This window comes from Dipodomys merriami, unplaced genomic scaffold, assembly GCF_024711535.1.
Source record: "Dipodomys merriami isolate MVZ:Mamm:240054 unplaced genomic scaffold, mDipMer1.0.p SCAF_31, whole genome shotgun sequence".
Lineage (NCBI taxonomy): Eukaryota > Metazoa > Chordata > Mammalia > Rodentia > Heteromyidae > Dipodomys > Dipodomys merriami.
This window is the reverse complement of record NW_027204604.1, coordinates 11,892,300-11,916,875: the sequence shown is the minus strand read 5'-3', so window position 1 is coordinate 11,916,875 and position 24,576 is coordinate 11,892,300. Positions and strand designations below refer to the sequence as shown.

General features: G+C 44.7%; 2 protein-coding genes across 3 annotated transcripts in view; both read left to right on the top strand.

The window, feature by feature from the left end:
• Zc3h11a (zinc finger CCCH-type containing 11A) overlaps positions 1-5,857 on the top strand; it is a 33,062-nt gene extending 27,205 nt beyond the window's left edge. Inside the window, exons 13-16 of the mRNA XM_070041766.1 lie at positions 204-531; positions 1,577-1,737; positions 3,099-3,166; positions 3,905-5,857. Of these exons, the coding sequence (XP_069897867.1) occupies positions 204-531; positions 1,577-1,737; positions 3,099-3,166; positions 3,905-4,163 (816 nt within the window). The 3' untranslated portion in view covers positions 4,164-5,857. The remainder of the gene's footprint in view (positions 1-203; positions 532-1,576; positions 1,738-3,098; positions 3,167-3,904) is intronic.
• Positions 5,858-11,201: 5,344 nt separating this feature from the next.
• Positions 11,202-17,359, top strand: Snrpe (small nuclear ribonucleoprotein polypeptide E). 2 transcript variants are annotated; one of them, XM_070041461.1, is made up of 5 exons: positions 11,202-11,318; positions 11,903-11,929; positions 13,654-13,716; positions 15,221-15,299; positions 17,084-17,359. In XM_070041461.1, the coding sequence occupies exons 1-5, from the start codon at positions 11,265-11,267 to the stop codon at positions 17,137-17,139; spliced, it is 279 nt and encodes a 92-aa protein (XP_069897562.1). In that variant the 5' UTR covers positions 11,202-11,264; the 3' UTR covers positions 17,140-17,359. The 2 variants fall into 2 exon arrangements, with proteins under 2 accessions (XP_069897562.1, XP_069897563.1); XM_070041462.1 differs by lacking the exon at positions 11,903-11,929 and having other exon boundaries at positions 11,202-11,300.
• The last annotated feature ends 7,217 nt before the right edge of the window (positions 17,360-24,576 follow it).

The window sequence follows — 24,576 nt, the reverse complement described above, 5'->3', positions numbered from 1 at the left end:
TTGCTTAGGGTTATGATTGTGTATCCTGTGGGGTCTAAATTGTTTTCCTTGTGTTGTACAGCTTTGATTCTAATCTTCTGTATATGGCAGCATACTTTCTACTTAAAACCAAATGAGTTTTCTCCCATTATCCGGTACAGTGATATTCACAGATTTGTTTAGAGACACTGGACTTCAGTTTTGTCATTTGAATGTGTCTATAGGCTCTAGATGAGTCCACTGGAGTCGATATCACTAAAGTTCCAGCCAAGAAATGTGAAACCCTGAGAGAGAAGCTCGTGCAGAAACCGCAGGAGAGGGGGGCCTCTCACAAGGAGAAATCTGTCCTCACGCCCCTCCGGGGAGATGTTGCCTCTTGCAATACCCACATGGAGAAACCAGTGCTCACAGCTGCTTTAGGCATTGCCCGGCACTTGACCAAGCGGCTTCCCACAAAGCCATCCCAGAAAGGGGAGGTAGAAACCTCCGGGATTGGGGACTCCATATTGAATGTGAAATGTGCAGCACAGACATTGGAGAAAAGGGGTAAAGGTGAGTGTTCAACAGTTAGGTGGAGTTTTACTTATTTGATGGATTGCTCACCTTTCTCTTTGTTTTTTATTTGTTGTTGTTTTGTTTATTTTATTTTGGAACTGGGGTTTGAACTCAGAGCCTTAGACTCAGCTGGCACTCTATAACTCGAGATAAGCCTCCAACTGCCCATTCCCTTCTTTTTTGCTATTACTAGGGCTTAAATTCAAGGCCCTTGTTCAGGGCTGGTACTTACCACTTGAGCCACATCTCTACTTTCAGCTTTTTGCTGGCTTTATTAGAGATAAGAGTCTCTAGGATATGTTAGCCTGAACTGGCCCTGCACTGTGATTCTCATTTCTCAGCTTCCTGAGTATTTAGGATTACAAGTATGAACCACCAATACCCAGCTTCTTAACATTTCCCATAGCATTATACTAAGAGAAACTAGATGAGTTCTCAGAATTTAAAATTGCTATTATCAAAAGCTTTGTCTAGCTGGGCACCAGTCCATGACACTCTTATCACCAGTAAACTACCAGAAAACCAGAGGTAGTGCGGTGGCTCAAGTGGTAGAGTGCTATCCTTGAGCTAAAGAGCTGAGGGACAGCACCCAGGCCCAGAGTTCAAGCCCACAACTGACAAAAAAAGGAAAAAAAAAGTCTCACAGACTTTCCTTCCCCGGGCTGGCTTTGAACAGTGATCCTCAGATCTCAGCCTCCTGAGTAGCTAGGGTTATAGGTGTGAGCCACAGCACCCGGCTTTTTTTTTTTTTTTTTTTTTTTGTCATGGGCCTTGAACTCTGGGCAGTTCTTCAGCTCAAAGCTAGCTCTCTACCTACCACTTGAGCCACAGTGCCACTTCTGGTTTTCTGGTGTTTAATTGGAGATAAGAATCTCACAGACCATCTTGCCCGGTCTGGCTTTAAACCATGATCCTCAGATCTCAGCCTCCTGAATAGCTAGGATTACAGGCGTGAGCCACCAGTGCCTGGCTTATTTTTCCTATATTTCTATATGAAGAAAAATTTTTGTCTTACTAATCAGATATATTTTATCTTCTGTAGCTAAACCCAAAGTAAATGTGAAGCCATCTGTAGTCAAAGTTACTTCACCTCCCAAGCTGGCACCAAAACGCAAGGCTGCAGAGGTGCACCCTGCCGCCATTGCAGCTGTGAAGCCACTCAGCAGCGTCCTGCAGGAAAGTCCAGCCAAGAAAGCAGCCATGGTAAGAAGCAGCTCCACCTGAGGCGAGCAAAGAGCTCTTTTTTGACTATATATCTTTGTGTGCCAGTTGCTGCCATTTCCTAAGTATTTTGGCTGCTTAGGTTGTTGGTATGTTTTATACATACACCTTTGTGAAACATGATGTGTGCTCGTGTGCATGTGTGCATGCACCAGCACAGGGGGGGTGGGGTTTGAATTCAGGACTTGAGTGCTGTCCCTGAAATTTGTCCACAAAACTAGTGCTCTACCAGTTGAGCCGCCACAGCTATACTTCCTGGGTTTTTTTGGTGTTTAAAAAAAATTGGAGGGGGCGCTGGGAAGGTGGCTCAGTGGTAGAGCACTTGCCTTGCATGCCTGAGGCCCTGGGTTCAATTCCTCAGCATCACATAAACAAAAAGAAAAAACACAGAAGTGGCACTGTGGCTCAAGCGGTAGAGCGCTAGCCTTGAGCTGAAGAGCTGAGGGACAGCGCCCAGGCCCAGAGTTCAGGCCCCACAACCGGACCAAAAAAAAAATTGGAGGGGAGCTGGGAAGGTGGCTCAGTGGTAGAGTGCTTGCCTTGCATGCATGAGACCCTGGGTTAGATTCCTCAGTACCACATAAGCAGAAAAGGCCAGAAGTGGCGCTCAAGTGGTAGAGCGCTAGCCTTGAGCTGAAGAGCTGAGGGACAGTGCCCAGGCCCAGAGTCCAGGCCCCACGACCAACAACAACAACAAAAAAAATGGAGGTAAATAGTCTCATGCCCAAGCTGGCAATCCTCAAAACTTAACCTCCTGAGTAGCTAGGATTATAGGCATGAGCCACTGGTTTTTTGGAGCTGAGTTTTAGAGCTGGGTGCTGATAACCTACCTGTAATCCTAGCTACTCAAGAGGCTGAGGTCTGAGGATCAGAGTTTAAAGCCAGCCTAGGCAGACAGAGTTCAAGAAACTCTTATGTCTCCAATTAAACAACGAAAAACTGAAAGTGGAGCTGTGGCTCAGGTGGTAGAATACTGGCCTTGAGCAAAAAAGCTAAGGGACGGCACCACAGCACCCAAGCCCTGAGTTCAAGACACAGTATCGGTACAAAGAAAAAAAGCTAAGTCTCTGGTAGCAAGATACTTTGCTTACTTACACACTTAACCTTTGGATTACTGGTTTTTTCTTTCCCAGGCTTAAAAAATTCTATTTTCTGGGTCAAAAATGTAGCTCAGTGTTAAGAGTACTTACCTAGTATATACAGCGTCCTGGGTTCTATTTTCAGCACACACAGAAAAAGGATAGCTATGGTTTTAACAAGATGGCAGCATAGAAAATGGATATGTTTAAATAAAAAGCCAAGTGTTTCACTCTTTCACTGAAAACCTGACTGTTCTTTTGTAGGCTGTTGTCCCGATCCTCCCTGAGGATACAGTAGCCCCCAAGCCGGAGCCAGAAAAGCCGAAAGACAGGTAAGTAATGCCTTCCTATTGTCCTTAACCAAAGTTCCCACCTAGAGTGTAACACTGATAGATAGCCTTGGACATTTATATTTAATGGCTGCTAAGTAATCTACTGAACTTGACATTAATTGCCAGAAAGCATGGCATTCAAGACTACTGTTCCCCTTGAGAGCCCTTGTTTATATTTGCCTACACTGTAAGAACCTACCCAAGTTATACTCTAAATCAGAGATGGGAAACCTTTTCTCTGCCAAGGCCATTTGATACAACATTAAGAGCCATACAAAATTATCAGTCCAGGGCTGGGAAGGTGGCTCAGTGGTAGAGCGCTTGCCTTGCATGCCTGAGGCCCTGGGTTCGATTCTTCAGCATCACATAAGCAAAAAGAAAAAAGCCAGAAGTGGCGCTGTGGCTCAAGTGGTAGAGCGCTAGCCTTGAGCTGAAGAGCTGAGGGACAGCGCCCAGGCCCAGAGTTCAGGCCCCATGACCGGACCCAAAAAAAAAAAGAAACATACATGTCTGTCCCATGTCCCAAATGGTTTCTCAGGCTTTATGTGGCCTGCAGCTGGACATACCCACTTCTTCCTTAAATGATGAAAATACTTGGTCCCAAACCAGTAAAACAGTTCTGTGTGTCCTCAGAAAACAACATCGTGTTAACTCTGTGTTCCCAAGACTGCCAAGTGAAAACACCAGGGAAAGTGGGTGCACTGCTAGGTATAATAGTCTTTTTCATTTCTTTCTTAGTTTTGTGCTGCCTCCAACCCAGTCTTCTTCAGAACCCTCACCCCCAGAAGTATCTGGCCCTTCTTCATCCCAGGTAGCCACGAAAACTCGCCGACTCAGCTCTGCCTCAACAGGAAAGCCCCCACTGTCTGTGGAGGATGATTTTGAGAAACTAATATGGGAGATTTCAGGTGGCAAATTAGAAGCTGAGATTGACCTGGATCCTGGGAAGGACGAAGATGACCTTTTGCTGGAGCTTTCAGAAATGATTGACAGCTGAAGGTGGTAGTGAGAACACTTAAAAAAAAAAAAAAAAAGTCACCAAAAACTGGACTTGGTTTTATCTATTACATCATTTACCTGAGATGATTTCTTTAGTCTCAAATTTTTCCCTAATCAGAAGTATACCTCTGAACTGTCTATATGTGTTCTGAATTCCATGGGTCAGATTTTCCAAGTCCCTTGATAAGCATTTTGTTGAGCATCTTTGAGAAGAAGTTCTGCAGTGCCCTTCTCCACAGCGACAGCCTGAAGGCGAGCCAGATGAAAAGGGTGTGAGAACTTGGTGACTCCTTGAGGTGTTCCTTAGCTCTGCCTGTTCCCTTTGTTGTATTTTTCCTTTTTTGTATTGTCTTAACATATTTAATGTTATCTGAGTTTGAAATGAATGGATGAAGATGGCTGCTACCATTGTGGACCAAATTCCATGCTACCACTTAAAAAAAAAAAGGAAAAGAAAAAAAACACCGAGTCTGTGTTAAATTGTATGTCTTTTTAAAGGTATTTGGAGATTCATCTAAGCTTTAAAGAGGGCTGAGCAGCTCAAGAACCTGCAATATGGGCATAAGACCTGGTTTGAATGCGTCAGCTGCTCTGAGAGCCTCTGAAGAGCAATAGCTAACTTATTACTGTAATTTTTTTAAAGGCTTTAAAGTGCCTCCAGGGTCCCTGAATCTAATTTTCTACTTCTGAGATTCCCCAGATTCTTGATAAGAGATGGTGAGATGAGTTAGAGCATCTCTTTTTTTAGTATGAGAATTGTCCCTTCAGTACTTGCCTCCTTCTGGCATTGAATCATTACAGGGACAAAAAGTAGTACATGTTTTTATTTTAAAGTCTCCCAGAAAACTCCTCTTGCCCAGTATTTCTTTGGTGCCCTTTAATACTGGAGGAGAAAAACAATAAACTCAAGCTGCCAATATTTCTGGCCTATAGCCAGTACACTGAACTGTACTATAACAGGGATATTGAGCTCTGGGGGGTGTATTGTATACCTTCCAGTTTTCTTAATTTGGCAATTGAATTCTCTTTTGTTGATAATGGTCTCCATATCACCTCAAGGTTTAGACTTGTGAAGGAACAAGTAAGATGGGGTAGTGGTCTTGAAAGGAGACGTGTTGTACATAACCTGGAGGAGGAAAGAAGGACCTGTCCATTTTGATACTTTGCTTTAGGTGGACAGTTTATTTCTCATGGGGAAATCTGAACCACCTGTCGTGTTGGCTCCTAAGGAACTGCTGTTGTAAGCGGCTCATCAAGAGTTGAACTTCATTGTAGCCTTGTTGGGATTATGGAAAAGGAAGAAAGCCACAGGACTGCTCATTCAGTCTTGGGAAGATCTGGATGATTCTGCACAAGCAAAAATGACTTGAAATATATGTATAGACACATCTCTACCAGTCCATCTTCAGTCGACTGAATGTTGTGTGACAGCCCTTCTCCACAGCAGGGGTGGAATGCTCTCATTTCACCGCAGAGTTCACAGATGCATTGCAGTTTTGGAATCAGCATATAGATTCCAAGTCCTGTTTGTATATAACCTTATTCTTTGACTTTTGAAAAGTTAATTTTTGTTTCTATATTTAAAGCCCTTGTATTAGTCAATGATTCATGTTCAGCATTATTTGAACCATTTGCCATTACAGAAAGAAAAATACTTAATTTGTGTTTTAATAAAACTGGTGTAGGAAAGTCTTGATGTCGTGAGTGAAGTAGTTTGATGTAACTTCAGTCTAGATCTGCCTTGACAAGAGTCTCCAGTTGCACTGTTGTCGGCCTTTTGTCAAGAACCCAATTTTTGTTTGGCCTTAGAAGTCTTTAAAAGGAGAGTGTGCCAAACTTGTCTACCAATGTGTATAGTATTAACTGCACATGCTTCAGGTTAAGGAAGAAGACATATTTTTTTAATAAAAATAATTTGTGTGTGTGTGTGTGTGTGTGTGTGTGTATGCCCGCACATGCATGTGCACGTGCATATATCAGTACTGGGGCTTGAATTCAGGGCCTGGGCACTGTCCCTTAGCTTTTTCAAACTCAAGTATAGCATACACCTTCACTTTGGATTTTGGTGGTTAATTGGAGATAAGAGTTTTATGGACTTTCTGGCCCAGACTGGCTTCAAACCATGATCCTTTAATTTGATTTCAGCCTCCTAGAATAGCTAGGATTACAGGCATGAGTGGCTAGTTCCTAGCTTCTGACACTGACTTGTAACACTATTGTATTCAAATGAAGCCATTACATTTTTAAAAGGAAGGAAGATTGAAAAGTGATTGTTTTGGGCAGTAGTGTGGTACACTTAGGACTTTGCATAGGCAAGTGCTCTACCACTTCAATGGTACCACTTAAAGATTTGGTGATAAAGTTTTCAAGCATGAAGGGGAAGAATAAATAGTTAACTTAGAAGATTCTGGGGTTAAAAAAAGATTCTGGGTTTTTTTTATTGTGTTTCAGCTTGCAATTATGAAAGTACATGTAAATTTGCTAAAACCAAAGAACAGTTTTTTTTCTGTCCTCAGCACCACATAAGCAAAAAGAAAAAAGCCGGAAGTGGCACTGTGGCTCAAGTGGTAGAGCGCTAGGCTTGAGGTGAAGAGCTGAGGGACAGCGCCCAGGCCCAGAGTTCAGGTCCCACAACCGGACCAAAAAAAAAAAAAAAAACCAAAGTAGTGCTGTGGCTCAAGTGGTAGAGTGCTGGCTTTGAGCAAAAGAAGCTCAGGAACAGTGCCCAGGCTCTGAGTTCAAGTCCCAGAACTGGCCAAAAAAAAAAAAAAAGATTTGCAGAGGACCAGTGGCTCATGTAATTCTGAGGAAGCTGAGATCTAAGGATTGCCACGAAGCCAGCTAGGTTGAAAAAAAGTCATGAGATCCCTACTCCTACCTTCCAAGTAATCAGTAAAATGTCATGATACTGGGTGCTGGCCTCACTACCTTAGGAGGCTGAGATCTGGGGACCAAGATTCAAAGCCGGCCCAGGCAGGAAAGTTCATGAGATTTATCTCCAACAAACTATTGAAAAGCCAGGAGTGGAGCTGTGGCTCAATGAGTAGAGTGCTAGCCTTGAGCGAAAGAGGCTCAAGGACAGTGCCTATGGTTTGGGTGCTGTCAAGCCCTATGACTGGCACACAGGAAGTCACCAGGCACTTATCTCCAGCAAAAAGCTAGAAGTAGAGGTATGACTCAAGTGGTAGAGCACTATTCTGGAATGAAAGTCAAGCCAAAGCAGCAACAGGAGGCCCTGAGTTCAAACACCAGTACAACACAAAATGAAACTGAAAACATTCATTTAATAGGCCTAATAGTGATCCAAGTAGGCTTGATTGTATTTGGGCAGGAGGCGGGCCGGGGAGGCGTATGCGCACACGCGCCGGTACTAAGACTTTGATACAAGTTTGGGGTAGGAGTTAGAGGTTCCATTTTGTTTCTTCTTTGGTGTGTGTGTGTGTGTGTTAGAGGTTCCATTTTGGTGTGTGTGTGTGTGTGTGTGTGTGTGTTAAAGGTTCCATTTTGGTGTGTGTGTGTGTGTGTAGGTTCCATTTTGTTTCTGGGGCATGAACTCAGGGCCTGGGTGCTATCCCTTAGCACTTTGGTTCAAGGCTAGCGCACCCTACCACCTGTGTGTGTGTGTGTGTGTGCGCGCGCGCGCGCGGGCATGCGCCAGTTCTGGGGCATGAACTCAGGGCCTGGGTGCTATCCCTTAGCACTTTGGTTCAAGGCTAGCGTGCCCTACCACCTGAGCCACGCCTAGAGCCCTGGAGTATAGTTTTGTTTTGGAATGGTGATAGAAATGGTGATTGTGAGTAGACATCTAGAAATTATAAACATTATAATGTTAAAAAGCAAAATCAGGGCTGGAGGTATCAGTACCAACCACCAAAGAAAAAAGCAATTTTTTTATGTGAGTACTGGTACAGTGCTTGAACTCAGGACCCTGAGCTCTTGCTTTAATGATACTCTACCATCAGAGCCATGCCTCCATACCAGCATTTTGCTAGTTAACTGCAGATGGAGTCTCAGATATTTCTGCCCAGCCAAGATGGTTTCAAACTGAGATAATCCAGGTCTTAGACTTTGTTGGTGGTGGTGGTCATGGGGCTTGAACTCGGCCTGAGCTCTTTTGCTCAAGGCTAGTGCTCTACCACTTTGAGCCACTAGCTTTTTTTGTATTGTGAACAGTTTCACAGACTTTCCTGCCCAGCTGGCTTTGAACTGTGATATTCAGATCTCAACCTCCAGAGTATCTAGGATTACAAGCATGAGCCATCAGCATCTGGCCAGATTTTAGATTTCTGAATAGCGAGGATTATAGACATAAGTCACTAGCACTCAGCCAAAAACCTTTTTTTTTGTTTTGTTTTGTTTTTACAAAGAAGAAATCAAAGCTACTGTGGCGGCTCACTCAGGGACAATCAAAGTTCAAGGCTAGCTGGGCCCAAGAGTTCAAAACAACATCACAACCAATAAAAGCTGGGTGCAGTGTTGCATAACTGTCAGCTACTTAGGAAGCATAAATAGGAAGCTGGTAACCCAACCTGGCCAGGGCATAACTGTGAGACTCTCATTACAAAAATAACCAAAGCAAAAATGGCCGTGTGTGTGTGTGTGTGTGTGTGTGTGTGTGTGTGTGTGTGTGTGTGTGTGTGTGTGTGTTTCAAGTGGCATAGCACTTTTGATAAACTGTATGATTAAAGGATTAGTTATAAGATTCAACCCACGTGTATAGAAATCACATCCACACCAAAAGAGAAATGACAAAACTTCTCTGCTTTTAACTGCATGAGATGGAATGGGTCTTATTCTGTTCATGTTAATCTTGTATGTGAGTGCGCGCATGCGCACATGCCAATTTTGCGACTTGGCCTGGGCGCTGTCCCTGAGCTCTCTTGCTCAAGGTTGGTGCTCTACCACTCAAGCCACAGCTCCACTTCCAGCTTTTTCGTGCTTAATTGCAGAGAAGAGTCTCGAGGACTTTTTTGCCCAAGTTTGGTTTCAAACTTTTAATTCTCAGATCTCAGCCTCCTGAGTAGCTAGGATTCCAGGTGAGCCACCTGTGCCAGCTCATGCTACGTTTTAGTAAATCCAGCACATAAGCCTATTGTATGTGGAGTGAGACACATCTTAAGCTTTCGGTAGTTTAACTTCATCTCAATGCCTTTGTGTCTGGTACTAGGGTCTGAAACACAGGTCCTCTCTCAGGCTATGCAAGCACTCTACCACTTAAGCCGTGCCCCCTCATACCTTCAGAAAGTTGACATTCATGTTATTCCTGTTTAACTCAGCTGAGCAAAATCTGATTTTACTATTTACCCTGTGTTATCCCCATAAGTAAGTCTCTTCAATTCTGAGCTTCAGTTTCCTCATCTATAAAGTGGGTATTCAAATTCAATGTAATTTCAGTCAGGCCACAAGTTAGGGTATTAAAAAGCTGGGTGAGCACCAGGTGCTAGTGGTTCACACCTGTAATCCTAGCTACTCAGGAGGCTGAGATCTGAGGATTGTGGTTCGAGGCCAGTCCGGGCAGAAAAGTCCGGGAGACGCTTAAACTCGTAGGAAACTGAAGTGGCACTGTGGTTCAAAGTGGTAGAGCACTAGCTTTAATTCAAGCATACTAATGGATTCCAGCTCCTCCACTTACTAGTGTTCCCCAGGGAAGGGTGTTTTAACCATGACAAGAACTCAGTGTTCTTTCTACTGACCAGGTTAGCCTTGCGCCCTGGAGCTCTCTGGAGCTGCTGGACAACTATAGCTATGGGTCAACTACACAATGATGAGGGGAAGGGTGACACTACTGTGCACTGTGCTACATGCTGTGGAGGTAAGTAGGTCAGGTGTGCTCAACTCACTTTCTACTCACCATGTGTTTATCTGAGTACAATGCCACATAGTTCCAGGAGCATCTGTTCATTAACTTCACTGAGTCTCCAAAACCTCCCTGAAGAAAGTACATTTAAAGGTCCATGTCAGAAACAAGTGAGCCAAACCCAGCCCTTGTGGCTCACACCTATAATCCCAGCTACTCAGGAGGCTGAGATCTGAGGATCACAGTTCAAAGCCAGCCCAAGCAGAAACTTGTACTCTTGCTCTACTTTTTTGTTCAAAGTTGGCACTCAACCACTGGAACCACACCTCCCAGATTTTTTTTTTCTAGAGATAAGCTCTTGAGGATTTTTCTGCCTAGACTGGGTTCAAATGGTGATCCTCAGATCTGTCTCCTAGGTAGCTAAGATTATAAGCTTGGCCTTACATCCTGATTCAATTGTCAGTTCTTTAAACCATACTATACATCTTAAATGAATATGGGCGGGGGGGGGGGGGGGGGGGGGGAGATGGAAGGGGAAGGGAAAGAAGAGAAAAGGAGCCAGAAGGGGTGAAGCTGAGTAACTTCTTGGTCACACAACTCCAAGTGACCTGGATCTCCCAGAGACCTGGATTTGAGCCCAGCAAGATCAGAGTGGCTACACACGCAACACCTACCCCGGTTGCTTACAGGGGAGTCAGATGAGACTTGGTTAGGAGCTTGCCCCTGTCATGATGGACGCTTGGAGTCTGGGCTTGGACTCCCTCCACCTTTCCCACCACTAGGCTACCACCAAGCCTAAATCTCCTTAGGAAAATAGCCCTGAGGGACAGAATAGAGATGCCATTGTTCTATGTGCCCCACGCTGGGTGGGCCTGGAGCCTTACACCTCAGCCTGGCCCAGTCATCCTCCGGCTCCCATCTCCTGAGTACTGAAATTTCAGGGGTGCCCCACCACCCCTTGCTAAGATTTTGCTTCTTACAGCGGCCTCAGAAGTTGAAGTGAGGGCCGGGGCCTGGCCTCCCCTCCCGCCGGCCGCCCTGCAACCCAAGCAACTCGGCGACCCTCCCACCTCCCTCCAGGTGGCGCTGCAGGATCGACGCGGCTTGGCATCAATCTGGTCGCCCCCGGATGCTTAGGAAGCATCGAGAACAGGGTCTGGGTGGCTAGAGAGGCATTTCGCCCCTCCCAGGAGCTACCCAGGTCGCGGCTGGGCCGCAGTCACTTCCGCTTCCGGTTCTCAGTTCCGGAAGTTGCCTCGTAGGGTGGCGTGCTGATCCGTGTGGCCTTTGTAAGATTCCACCATGGCGTACCGTGGCCAGGGCCAAAAGGTGCAGAAGGTGATGGTGCAGCCGATCGTATCCTCCGCGGTGTGTCTGGAGCTAGAAAACTGGGAGGGCGTGTTAGGCGGAGGGCAGGCTGGACGGAGCTCCGTGCGGGCCTGCCTCCCATGAGCCCCCGGGGCGGCCGAGCCCGGGAAAAGCGCGGGCCGGAGAAGGACGGCGGTGGGAGGGCGGCGGGCCCGGGCCGACCCCGGCCGGGAGGGCAGGCGTGGCGGGCAGAGCTGACGCCGAGCCTGGGCCGGGAGGGCAGGCCTGGCGGGCTGTGGGTTCACGCCGACCCTGAGTGCAGAGGGCAGGCACGACTGGGGCAGCAGCAGAAGGGGCCCGGGCTGTCACAGCCGCCGGGCGGGAGCAGGAGTTAGTGGCCTGGGCAGAAGGAAAAACGGCCTTCCAGCCCCTGGAGGGAAGGCGCGGGGCGGGGGCCGGGGCCGGTGTCTTCCAGTCTGTCGGGCTCCCCCAGTGCATGCGCAGCTGGACCCCGCTGTCAGGAAAGAAAAGGGAAAAAGTGAGGGGGGAGTTGGGTAGAAGCTTAGTTTCAGGGAGTAGACTCTACACTATGCGTGTACTTTTTTTTTTTTTCCTTAACCACGGTGATTCAGAATCTTATCTTCAGATACTTACAAAATGTAAGTACGTTTGCTGTGTACCAGCCACCATTTAAATAGAAGTTGTTTTCATTTGGCAGTGTGTATCATCTTTTCCTGATGATAGTGTTCTACAATTAAAAAAATAGATGAACTTAAGATATCAGTAGAAAGAAAGCTCTAGTGTAGTAATGTGTATCTGCTAACTCCGAAGCATGCAAAAAAAAAAAACTGAGTCATTACTTTGATCACAATGAATGATTTCACAATTTTAGTGGTACTTTTGTTTGTAGTGTTGATAGTCGTCATTGTAGACTTTCCCAGTTAGATCCTTTACCATGAAACTGAAACCTAGTCACCTTAAACCAGGTTGTAAGTGCCCAGGTCGTAGGTTTACTACCTGTGGGGAAGCTTAAATGAAGAAAGGGAAGAGGGGAAGAGTAGATTCAGAGAAATTTAGAGTGTGAAAATAGATTAAGCCATTTCAGTTTTTTTTGGGGGGGAGAGGGGTCCAGTCGTGGGGCCTGAACTCTGGGCCTGGGCACTGTCCCTCAGCTCTTCAGCTCAAGACTAACACTCTACCACTTGAGCCACAGTGCCACTTCTGGCTTTTTCTGCTTATGTGGTGCTGAGCCACATAATCGAACCCAGGGCCTCATGCATGCAAGACAAGCACTCTATCACTGAGCCACCTTCCCATCCCAAACCATTTCAATTTTTAATTGCCAGAGTTGGGTGTCTTCCCTTGGTTTAGTGTGTATCATGGAATACCCTGAACCTACAAGCTCTGCTTTGGACCTGGATTTTGCTACGGCAAATAAGAAGCCTTTGGTCAATAGAAATTACTGCCTAAGCTGGGCACCTGTGGCTCATGCCTGTAATCCTAGCTACTCAGGAGGCCTAGATACGAGGATTGCAGTTTAGAGCCAGCCCAGACAGTAAAGGCCTTGAGACTCTTACCTCCAATAAACTTAAGGAAAAGCCAGAAGTGGTGCTGTGACTCAAGTGGTAGAGTGGTAGCCTTGAGCAAAAAAAAAAAAAAAAAAAGCTCAGGGGTGCTGAGAATGTGGCTTAGTGGTCAAGTGCTTGCGTAGCATTCATGAAGCCCTGGTTTGTTTCCTCAGTGGCACATAAACAGAAAGCTAGAAGTGGTGCTGTGGCTCAAGTGGCAGAGTGCTAGTGTTGAGCAAGACAAGCCCCAGGACCAGCAAAATAAAAAAAATACTGTCTGGTAACTTATCCACATACAGACACATACTCTCACCAGTTTTCATTTTAAATATGTTGAGAAGCAGTAAGGAATATGGTTACATGCCAGGATTTCAGGAAAATGACTTGTTTGGACATTGTCAAGATAGCAGTTTTTGTTTTTTGGGGGGTGAGGGGTCCCGGTCTTGGGCCCTGAACTCTGGGCCTGGGCGCTGTCCCTCAGCTCTTCAGCTCAAGGCTAGCGCTCTACCACTTGAGCCACAGCGCCACTTCCAGCTCTTTTCTTTTTGCTTATGTGGTGCTGAGGAATCGAACCCAGGGTCTCAAGCATGCAAGGCAAGCACTCTACCACTGAGCCACCTTCCCAGCCCCAAGATAGCAGTTATTAAATGAAACTTTTTAGCAGATAACTGGTTTGTTTACTGTTAGATATGGATTGCTTAGTTAAACTTCTTGGCTTATATTCAATAAGTTTTAAAGGAGTCATTTTCTGTTGATGGAATTTTCTATTGATAGAAATAACTGCTTACTGTTTTATTTATTTTTGCTTATGTCAGAGATCTCGGATTCAGGTGTGGCTCTATGAGCAAGTGAATATGCGGATAGAGGGCTGCATCATTGTAAGTACCCTCACTTTTTCTTAATGCAGTTTGTTAATAGAAAAAGACTACAAAATGGCTAGCATACAGTGTATTTAAGGGGGGGGGGCAGGCTAACCCAAGCAAAGCTTTTTAGGGCCCACTGTTTGGACTTTTTTCCTTGTTTGGTTGATAGTGATTGGGTTGGGGGAAGAGAGGAAAATTAAACTTTATATGTAAACAATAGAATTAGAGGAAAGTCTGGGCTAGGTATTTCCTGAATAGAATTGGTGGAGTAAATTCCAGGATAGCACAGTGTATTAAGCAATGGTTTTGGTTTTCGTTTTATTTATTTTCTACTCTGTTTTTATTTTGTACTTTTTTGCTGAAGATCAAACTCAGCCTCTCACATGCTGGGCACTTGTTCTGCCACTAACCCATCCCCCAGCTCGGCAATTTTTTGAGACAAAGTCTTGCTAAGTAGTCCACATTGGGGTTGCACTGGATCCTTAGTCCCAGCTTCTTGAGTACTAGGATTACAGGCGTGAACACCATTCCTAGTCTTAATGCTTTGAAAAAATATATATATAGCTAGACATAATTATGTTAGGAGACTTTGCTGTCAGTAATCTCCCCCTGCTCAAAGCATGTAACTGGGATGATAGTGTTTGTGGAGCACATATCAAGAGCAATGGTAGTAAAATGTAGTTCGTCTATGTACACACATACTATGTTTGACAGGTTGTAAAAGGGGAAGGAGGATGGCTTGCTAGTATAGCAAATGAAATACTGAGTCTACAAGGTTGGAGAAATAATAGGGACCACATTCTGGCCAAACCCCCCACTCACACCCCACACTCTGCCTCCACTGAGGATTGAATTAGGTGTCTACTTGCTAGGTTCATTTTTAAAAAGAAGCTTCAAGCCAAGTACTGGTGGCTCACACCTGTAATCGTAGCTGTTCAGAAGGCTCAGATCTGAGGGACAGAGTTTGAAGCCAGACTAGGTAGAAAAGTTTGGGAGACTCCATCTTTAGTTCACCAATAAGAAGTTGGGCTAGGGGCTGGGAAGATGGCTCAATGGTAGAGCGCTTGCCTTGCATGCATTAGGCCCTGGGTTCGATTCCTCAGCACCACATAAGCAAAAAGAAAAGAGCCAGAAGTGGCACTGTGGCTCAAGTGGTAGAGCATTAGCCTTGAGCTGAAGAGCTGAGGGACAGTGCCCAGGCCCAGAGTTCAGGCCCCACGACCGGACCCCCCCCAAAAAAAAGAAAAAAAAAGTTGGGCTAAAGGTGTCCCTTAAGACAGAAAGCACCAGTTTAGCAAGGAAGAGAAACACAAGGCCCTGAATTCAAACCCTGGTACTGGACCCCCCCACCCCCTCACAAAAAAAAAAAGAAAAGAAAGAAAGGTATATTGCTGCTAAAAAATCAGTGGATGACTATTGAATTCCTACAGTTAGTAGGCATTTCTGTATCTGGTTATATAATCTTAGAATGGTTTGGATCTGATTTTACTTGAAAATAACAGTTAAATTATTTTTTTAGGGTTTTGATGAATACATGAACCTTGTGTTAGATGATGCAGAAGAAATTCATTCTAAAACAAAGTCAAGAAAACAACTGGGTAAGTATATAGTTGGCTTTACAGAATTGTAGATGTATTTGTTTTACTGGAGAAGACAATGGCCTGAACCCAGTTCATGTGTAAATTTTTCCTTTGAGAGCTTACTTCTGAGAGAGAAACCATCCGCTGCCAAGTTGTCCTTTCTGCTTCTGTTTTTCTGAGCAAGCTCACCAAAAGCTAATGGTATTAAGTCCTAATAGTCGTAGTGTTCATTTCAGACTCTATAAACACATTTGACCATGCTGGCCACTCCCTCCTTGAAATGCTTTGACCATTTGATTCATTTTTCATCTTTGTTCATTCCTTTTGAAGCATTTGTATATTCATCCCTTGAGACTCAGCCCATAAGTGTTTGAATTGCATGGGGCTTGGTCCTTAGTACTGTTTTCCTAGGCACTCAAGACCTCACTTCAGTTACCATCTGTGTATTGACTTGCATATCTGAGGCCCTGGCCTCTCCTTGAGCTTGTTTAGCATGTCTACATGACAACTTTTCAGAGGCTCATCAAAGTCAGATCAAATTCAGCTCCTATTTGTGTGCTGTTTGGGGCCATTTCAGTACTCACCGCCTTACAGGAAGGATGGCACCAGTTCACATTTAGCCCATGGATTGGTTCCTATGTGGCGCTCACTTCCATCTTACTCTCTGGGCTTCAACTATCTTTAAACACTTGACATCTCTCTGCTTGAAATTCTCTTTGACTTCCTGTTGCTCTTATGACAATGACAAAACGACAGTGAGAAAACCATTCGTGTGTTTTGCAGGGCTCCGTGTCCACTGGCTTTGTCTGTCTCTGCTCATCTGTTTACACAATCTTTATTTTCTGAGCTTTCCACACTTGTCTTCCTCTGGTTCCTTGCTCCACCATATTTAAGGTTTGTGTTTTATTTAGACAGGATCTTAGTATATGTGTGGACTGGCTTCATTCTCAATCCTCTGGCCTTGGCCTCCTCAGTGCTGGGATTATAAGTGTGCCCTATCATGTATTCCCAAGCTGGCCTCATTCTCACTTCCTCTGGCCTGAGCCAGGCACGTGTGTGCGTGCGGTCAGTTGTGGGGCCTGAACTCTGGGCCTCAGCTCTTCAGCTCAAGGCTAGCACTCTACCACTTGAGCCACAGCGCCACTTTCAGCTTTTTCTGCTTATGTGGTGCTGAGGAATCGGACCCAGGGCCTTACGTATGCGAGGCAAGCACTCTACCACTGAGCCACCTTCCCAGCCCCTATATTTTATTTATATACACACACACACACACACACACACACACACACACACTTTTTTGGTTGTGGGGCTTGAACTCTGGGCCTGGGTGCTGTCTCTGAGCTCTTCAGCTCAAGGTGAGCGCTCTACCACTTGAACCACAGTATCACTTCTAGTTTTCTGGTAGTTTATTGGAGATCAGAGTCTCAAGGATTTTCCTGCCCAGGCTTGGCTTTGAACTGTGATCCTCGGATCCCATGAGTAGCTAGGATTACAGGCATGAGCCACTAGCTCCTGGTTCCTACCATATATTTTTGTCTATGCTGTTGCCATTGTCTTTAGAATTGAGATCAAATAGTATTTCTATTAATATTAAGCCTAGGGTTTAATTTGATTTTGCCTGAAAGTACAAGATAAGATGTGCTGAGCTTGTTAAGATGTATTGATTAGTCTGTTTCTTAGTTAATGTTTCTCCACTTGAGAGAAATATTTTCAGTGTTTTAATAAATGGATGTAAGTTTCTGGGGGTAAAGGTAATTACGCGTCTGCACATGTGGTATTAATAACTTTTTTTGTTGTTGCAGGTCGGATCATGTTAAAAGGAGATAATATTACTCTACTACAAAGTGTCTCCAACTAGAAATGATCAATGAAGTGAGAAGTTATTAAGAATTTTATACAGTGTTTTTTTGTTTTGTTTCTTGGTTTTTTTTTTTTGTTTGTTTTTTTTTAGTGTTCTTTGCTGGGAATCTAAGAAAACATCTGTTCATATTGTTTGATGAGCCCCGTTGTTAGTGTGCCCAGTTCTGATGACCTTGTGTTATCATCAGGTGACAATAAATGCCTTGGGATTGTTTTTATTAAGTTCATATTGTTTCTTTGTATCCAGTGGTAAAGACCTTATACAAGGGCACTTTTAGGGGGTGACAGTTAAAAGGGTTGGCAGTTCTGGGAATATGCTGGAGTTTTTTTGTATTTTGTCAGTCATGGCGCCTGAACTCTGGGCCTGGGCGCTGCCCCTCAGCTCAAGGCTAGCACTCTACCACTTGAGCCGCAGCACCACTTCCAGCTTTTTCTGCTTATGTGGTGCTGAGGAATCAAACCCAGGGCCTCATGCATGCGAGGCAAGCACTGTACCACTGAGCCACCTTCCCAGCCCCAAATATGCTGTTTTCATAACAGAACCCTACGTGTTTTTGAGGAACAGAGAGGGAATTGTAGCTGACAGGCAAGCTCTCAGTGTTGGGTGACAGAGGAAAGGAGAGATCAGAAATAAACAAGGGTATTGACTCAGTGTCACATCTCACTCTTATAACTAGCTTAGCAAAGGGTTTAGGCCCCCGGAACTCTTGAATTTCTAAGTGAAATAGGCGGAGGGCATGAGAGCCCTATTGTTTGTTCAGCACTTACCAGCACACTATGAGGTCTTCTGGGAACCAAGATCACAATGTGAAGGTTGGAGAATTCGCTCCGTGGTAGTGTTTGCTTAAATATGAGGTTCTCAGTTTGATCCCCAGCACCAAAAGTACACAAATAGAATCGTGAGAAGCCAGGCATGGTGGTACATACCTATAAACTCAGTACTCAGTAACTGAGGCAGAGGATCTCAAGTTTGAAGCCAGTCTGGTGTACATATACTAAGACAAAACGAGAGACTGGACACCAGTGGCACACACCCCTTCTGGCTACTCAAGAGACTGAGATCTGAGGACTGCTATCAAAGCTAACTCAGCAGGAAAGTCTGTGAGACTTACCTCTGATTAACCACCAAAAAAGACAGAAGTGGAGCTTTGGTGCTAGTGATAGAATGCTAGTCTTGAGAAAAGGAAGAAAAAAAACTCAGGGACATCACTCAGGCCCTAAATTTAAGCCCCAGTACTGCCACACAAAAAAAGGATCAGAGGGGCTGGGAAGGTGGCTCAGTGGTAGAGCGCTTGCCTTGCATGCCTGAGGCCCTGGGTTCGATTCCTCAGCACCACATAAGCAAAAAAAAAAGCCGGAAGTGGCACTGTGGCTCAGGTGGTAGAGCGCTAGCCTTGAGCTGAAGAGCTGAGGGATAGTGCCCAGGCCCAGAGTTCAGGCCCCACGACCGGACCCAAAAAAAAAAAAAGGATCAGAATGAGTACTATTTGGGTATAAACAAAGAATAAGGTGGTTTTTGAAGAACATTAAAAATATCTGGGCACCAGTGGCTCACATGTGTCAGCTACTTAGCCTTATCTGAGAATTGCAGTTCAGAGCTAAAACAGAAAAGCCCTGGAAGTAAGCTCAAGTAGCTGAGAGCAAGAGCCAAGCAAAAGACAAGACTTTGAGTTCAGAACCCCCAGTACATGATACACACACACAGTACAGTCAAAATAAGATCTTAGGATTTAACAGGAAGGTGACTAAGAGCTTGGTAGTCTTAGAGGCCACAGAGCTGAAGAATTTAATAGGTATATCCAGAGTAATAGTATATTGGCAAGGCATACATGTTTCATTCTTCTGAGATTTTTGGTTCCTCTTATGTCTTTCCTAATTCTCATGTGAACAGGTAGCTCATGGTGGTAAGCTGTTAATGGCTGCTGAGCATCTGCTGTTACCTAGGCACAAAGTTAAGTAAATACAGTGAAATCGGTTGATTTCAGGTTTTTTTTTTTCTTTTCTTTTCCTTGAGATGGCATCTCACCCAAAGCCAAAGCCTCCAAGTCTCCCTGCCTCAGAAGTCAGTGCTGGAATTACAGGCATACCACACCCAGTTTAGTTTTGATGCTATGTCCTGGAGGATGCGGTCTCTCACATTGTGATCTTAGCTACTTAGGTGTCTCAGATCCAGAGGATTGGCAATTTGAAGTCAGCTGGCAGAATAATCCACAAGGCTCCCATTTCTACCTAGCAAAAGCGGGACTGGGGCCTGGGGCTCAAATGGTAAGAGTACCAGCTGAATAAGAATGAGGCTTGTATCTTGTACCAGCCAAAGAAAACATGTTCTGGTGCTACTTAAATTGGATCTTGAAAGATGAATAAAGCCTGTCTTTATTTTCTTGTCTGGTGCTGGAGGAGGAGCCTAGGGCTTTGAGCAAGCTCGGCAACCTCTCCCCTCAGTATTAAAACTGGGTAAAGAGCTGAGGAAATGCAGCTCAGTGGTAGTGTATTTTGCATGCACAAGGCCCTGGGTTCAGTTTTTATCACTATAGAACAAATAGACCCAAAAATGTGAGTATAGCCCAAAAGTCCAGTTCTTTAAAAAAAAAAATTTCTTAATAGTATGAAGGTGATGTACAGAGGGGTTACAGTTACGTAAGTCAGGTAAAGACTACATATCTTTTTATATAGTGTCAGCCCTTATTCTCTCCCAGTTTTTTCCTCTGGTCTCCACCTACAATTTGTTCTTTATTATTTTTTTTTAATTTTTTATTTTTTTGGGTCCGGTCGTGGGGCCTGAACTCTGGGCCTGGGCGCTGTCCCTCAGCTCTTCAGCTCAAGGCTAGCGCTCTACCACTTGAGCCACAGCGCCACTTCTCGCTTTTTTTCTTTTTGCTTATGTGGTGCTGAGGAATCGAACCCAGGGCTTCATGCATGCAAGGTAAGCGCTCTACCACTGAGCCACCTTCCCAGTCCCTCCACCTACAATTTGTATAGTTCATTTTCAACATAGTGTCCAGTGAGTATCATTGCTACATTTGTTTACTCTCTGTCCCTCCATTTCTGTGCCCCCTCTTGCTCTTCCAAAGACAGATAAGCAGGAGCAAGACACAAAAACAACAAAGAGAAAACCTTGTAACCATTTCCTGGAAGCTCCTTTTTTATGTGTTTATAAGAGAGAATTTTTATTAGCCAGAATAAAGCCTTTTCTGAGATGTTAGGTAAATGTAGGAGCCAGTTTTTGTTAAAACTGCATTCCAGCTACCATCCTCTCTAAGCTTATCCCATTTTGGTTATGTTGAATAAAGGAACTTTGCTCAACTGCCTACGGCTCAGAAGGAAAACACTGGGCAGTAGAGGGAGTGGCAACCCTGAGACCCCTTCAGTCCTGCTTGTGGAAAGTTGAAGCTTTTGCAGAGCATAGCAAAGACCTCCCTGCAGCTTTCTTGGCGCTGGAATAGCTCAGCTCCGGAGAAGGATAAAAGCTGAAGCAGTGTAATCCCTAAGAAAACCTGCTGGCTGCTTTTTCCATTTCCCCAAGCGGCCTTTCTGACCTGCCTGTCCTGTGTAAGCAGTGCTGTGCCTGCTGTGGCTTATTCTGAATGGATCAAGACATGGAAGGTTCTATTTTTGACAAGCAAACGATGATAGTGAGAAGTAAGGTACAGTGAAGTCTTAAAATGGAGCTCTGTATTTAGAAATCTCTGCTTGCTTTCCTGCTCTGCTGGCGCCTGTGGTGTTTGCTTTTTAAGTTGTACTTTTCCACAATCTGTAGATCCTTTCTTCCAGCCAGAATTGCTATTGCAGAGGGGGGCGGCGTTGCTCTCTGCTTCATTAAGGTTACTAAAACATGCTACTGGGAAGCTGTTCTTGTTGGCAGCTCTTGGAATGTGAGCAATTATTTTTCTGGAATGGCCATTGGTTTCTGAGGGGGTCTTGCTAACCACCCACTAACTCATAACATTCCTGAAAGGAGGCGGGGGAGCCCTGGAGAGTGAAAAATAGTGTAGTGCTGGTATGGCCTGATACTCTATTAGTAGAAGATATGAAGGAAAGATTTGCAAACTCCTAGGACTTCATGTTTGTGGGCACCAACTTTTACCATGTTACACTTGTCTGCCTTTTACAAGTCACGCATGTCATACTTTTGAAGCTCCCTAATTAAAATAGGGGTTAAGATATTATGGGTCAGGAAATGTCATGGGCTGTTCCTGGGGTGTTGAACTCAGGACTCACACATGCTGAGCAGATACTCTACCATTAATCTATACTCCCAACCTGTTAGAGACTTTTTCATTCATTTCCCAACTTCTTTGAAAACTTTTTAATTCATTATTAGTCTGTTCAGATTTTCTTTGTTTTTGTTTTTTCCAGTGCTACCCCAGAACCTTGCATACCAGGCAAAGATTCTACAGTTGAGTTTTCATACTAGCCCTGGTCTAGCTCTTTTCTTAGTTTTATTAGGTTGTCTAGGATTTACTCATCTCTTATAAATTACCCAACTTGTTCAGAATGATTCAAAGTAAGCTTTTGTTTTGTTTTAAGATGGTCTTACAATGTAGCTCAAGCTAGCCTCACACTCAGGATTCTCCTGTCTCAGACTCTAGTGCTGGACTTACACATGTATTCTGTCATATTTATCTTTCAAAAAGAAAGTGAACATTTCCTTGATCTTTCATATTTTTCTAGTCTCTATTTCATCTGTTTCTGCTCCCATCTTTATTGTTTTCTTTCCCTAACTGAGGAATAAATAGTTATTTGAAATCTGTCAACTTTTGATATGGATATTTGTTGCCATGAACTTTTGTCTTAGAAATAGTTTTGTAGGGGCTGGGAAGGTGGCTCAGTGGTAGAGCACTTGCCTTGCATGCCTGAGGCCCTGGGTTCCATTTCTCAGCGCCACATAAGCAAAAAGAAGAAAGCTGGAAGTGGCACTGTGGCTCAAGTGGTAGAGCACTAGCCTTGAGCTGAAGAGCTGAGGGACAGCGCCCAGCCCCAGAGTTCAGGCCCCACGACCGGATTAAAAAAAAAAAAAAAAATAGTTTTGCAGTACTCTGAGTTTGGATACTTTGTGTTTCCATTTTTGTTTTTTGTCTCTTTTCTCTTTTTTCGCTTTCTTTCTTTCTTGCTCTCCCCCCCCCTTCTTTCTCTCTTTTGTATGCCTGTATTAGGGCTTAAACTCAGGGTCTTATATACTCTTGTTCTTGTTCAACGCTGGCACTATTATTATTTGAGCCATACCTCACTTTTGGCATTTTGTTAATTGAAGATAAGAGTCTCAACGCATTTTTCTGCCCAGACTGACTTTAAACTGAGATCCTCAGACTCAGCTGAGTAGCTAGTATTATAAGCATGATTCATTAATGCTAACTTTATCTTCATACCCTTTTTTTCCCCCATTAATTTTAATTTCTTCATTAACTCTGCTCAAGAACATTTTGCTTAATTTTCAAAATTCAAAAATTTAGAATTTCCAAAATTTCTCCTGATGTGGCAGGGGGGCTAACTCTGGCCATGTGAGCTTAGTCTACGGCAAGGCTTTTGGTTCAGCCTTTACTCTGCAAAAAAAGAAAACTTCTTCCCACTTTTATCCTGTTGTCACTGGAAAAGATACTTGGCAGGATTTCAGTATTCTCAAGTTTGCCAAGGCTCATTGTGTGTTCTAACCTGATCTCTCCTGCAGAATGTTCTGTATGTACTTAGACATACATCTAAGCTAAACACAGGTTCATGCCTATAATCCTAGCTACCCAGCAAGTCTGAGATCTGAGGATCATGATTCATAGACAGCCCAGGCCAGGAAAGTCTGTGAGACTCTTATCACCAGTTGACCACCAAAAACACTGAGAGTGAAACTCAAATGATAGAGAGCTAACCTTGAGTAAGAAAGCACAGGGACAGTGCCCAGACCCTGAGTTCAAGCCCTGGTACCAAAACAACAACAAAAGAAAACACTTGTATTCTGTTGCTGTTGGTGAAGTGTTCAGTATATGTTAAGTCCACCCAGGTCTGATATTCAAGTCCTGGACGTCCTTATTTGTTCCTGTCTGCATGATGGTTCCATTGCTGAAAGTTGGGTGTTGAAGCCCTTACTATTGTTCTGTTACAGTTTGCTACTTCAGATCCTTGTCTCTTTTTTTTTTTTTTTTGTCGGCCGTGGGGCTTGATCTCTGGGCCTGGGCGCTGTCCCTCAGCTCTTCAGCTCAAGGCGAGCGCTCTACCACTTGAGCTACAGCGCCACTTCCGGTTTTCTGGTGGTTTATTGGAGATAGGAGTCTCACGGTCTCTCTTGCCCGGGCTGGCTTTGAACCGCGATCCTCAGATCTCAGCCTCCTGAGTAGCTAGGATTACAGGCGTGAGCCACCAGCGCCCGGCTCCTTGTCTCTTTTTACAGACTTTGTCTTAGAAATTTGATTTTGTGGGATAGAGGTATAGATAGCCCTGTCTGTTGTTTTGGAGATGGAGTCTCACAGACTTTTATGCCAGTTTAGCTCTGAACTGTGATCCTCAGATCTCAGCTTCCTAAGTACCTAGGATTGCTGGAGTGTGCTTGTCCCTCAACCACTATACTTTGTTCTTCAAGAGAAGTCATGTCACAGATAGCCATTTCTTTGGAGTCCATTACTGGAGATTTATTAGTTTGTTCCTAAGGAGTTATGGTTCCTTGAATTTTTTTTTAATGTGTCCGTTGTTGTCTGAACATTTGAAGAGGAGGTAGCCCCTCTCTCTTCTGGCCCTTATAGGTTAAGTGTATAGGGTTAGACTCTGAGTATTTGGTCTAACCTGTGGTCCTGGAAGGGCCAGCCAGAGGTGACCTTGGACAAGTAAAGCTTGTGCTGGGTTCTCCAGTTGCACCCATGCCAGCTGGGCCTGCTGGCTGTGCCCCACTGTTCAGACTCCTGGCGAGACTGCTACCAGCGGAGCATGGTATTGTGACTGCTTTGGGGTAGGCTGGTCACAAAATATACCTCTGGCTGGGAAATGCTGATCTTTGGGATGCAGTTGGACAGGGCCATAGACTGGTCCAAGGCAGTTGCTGGAGGAGGGAGAGAACATGGGGCTCCAGAGGCTGTGCTGTCTGAAATGCATGGTTGAAGGTTGTCCCTGTGGCAGGATGGAGCTGTGAGAGCGAGTTTCGGCTGAGGTCTGTGCCCTCATCTTCTCTGAAATGCAGAGGTGAGGGGCTCCCTGAGCTTCATGGGTGATGTCATCGGGTAGTTTTGACTGACAGAATTGCTTGAGTGCTGGGTCTGGGCCATCCAGCCTGCATTGGTGGGCCATTGTGATGGGCTTTGAACAGTGTGCGCACAGAAGTAAAAATACAGGAGGGTGATATAAGGGAAGCTTCTTTTGAAGAGAATCAGCTTTGCTTTGCAGGTGTGGCCATGACGGTGGCTCCTATTTCCAGTCAGCCACCCCAGCTGCTAGGACCACACAGATCTTTGTACCTGAT

Excerpts from the sequence above, each read along its gene's own strand:
- Snrpe (XM_070041461.1), top strand. The coding sequence starts at position 11,265 with ATGGCGTACCGTGGCCAGGGCCAAAAGGTGCAGAAGGTGATGGTGCAG. Across the intron at positions 11,930-13,653 it reads TCTTCAGATACTTACAAAAT|AGATCTCGGATTCAGGTGTG; the intron begins GTAAGTACGTTT and ends TGCTTATGTCAG. Across the intron at positions 13,717-15,220 it reads GGATAGAGGGCTGCATCATT|GGTTTTGATGAATACATGAA; the intron begins GTAAGTACCCTC and ends TTATTTTTTTAG.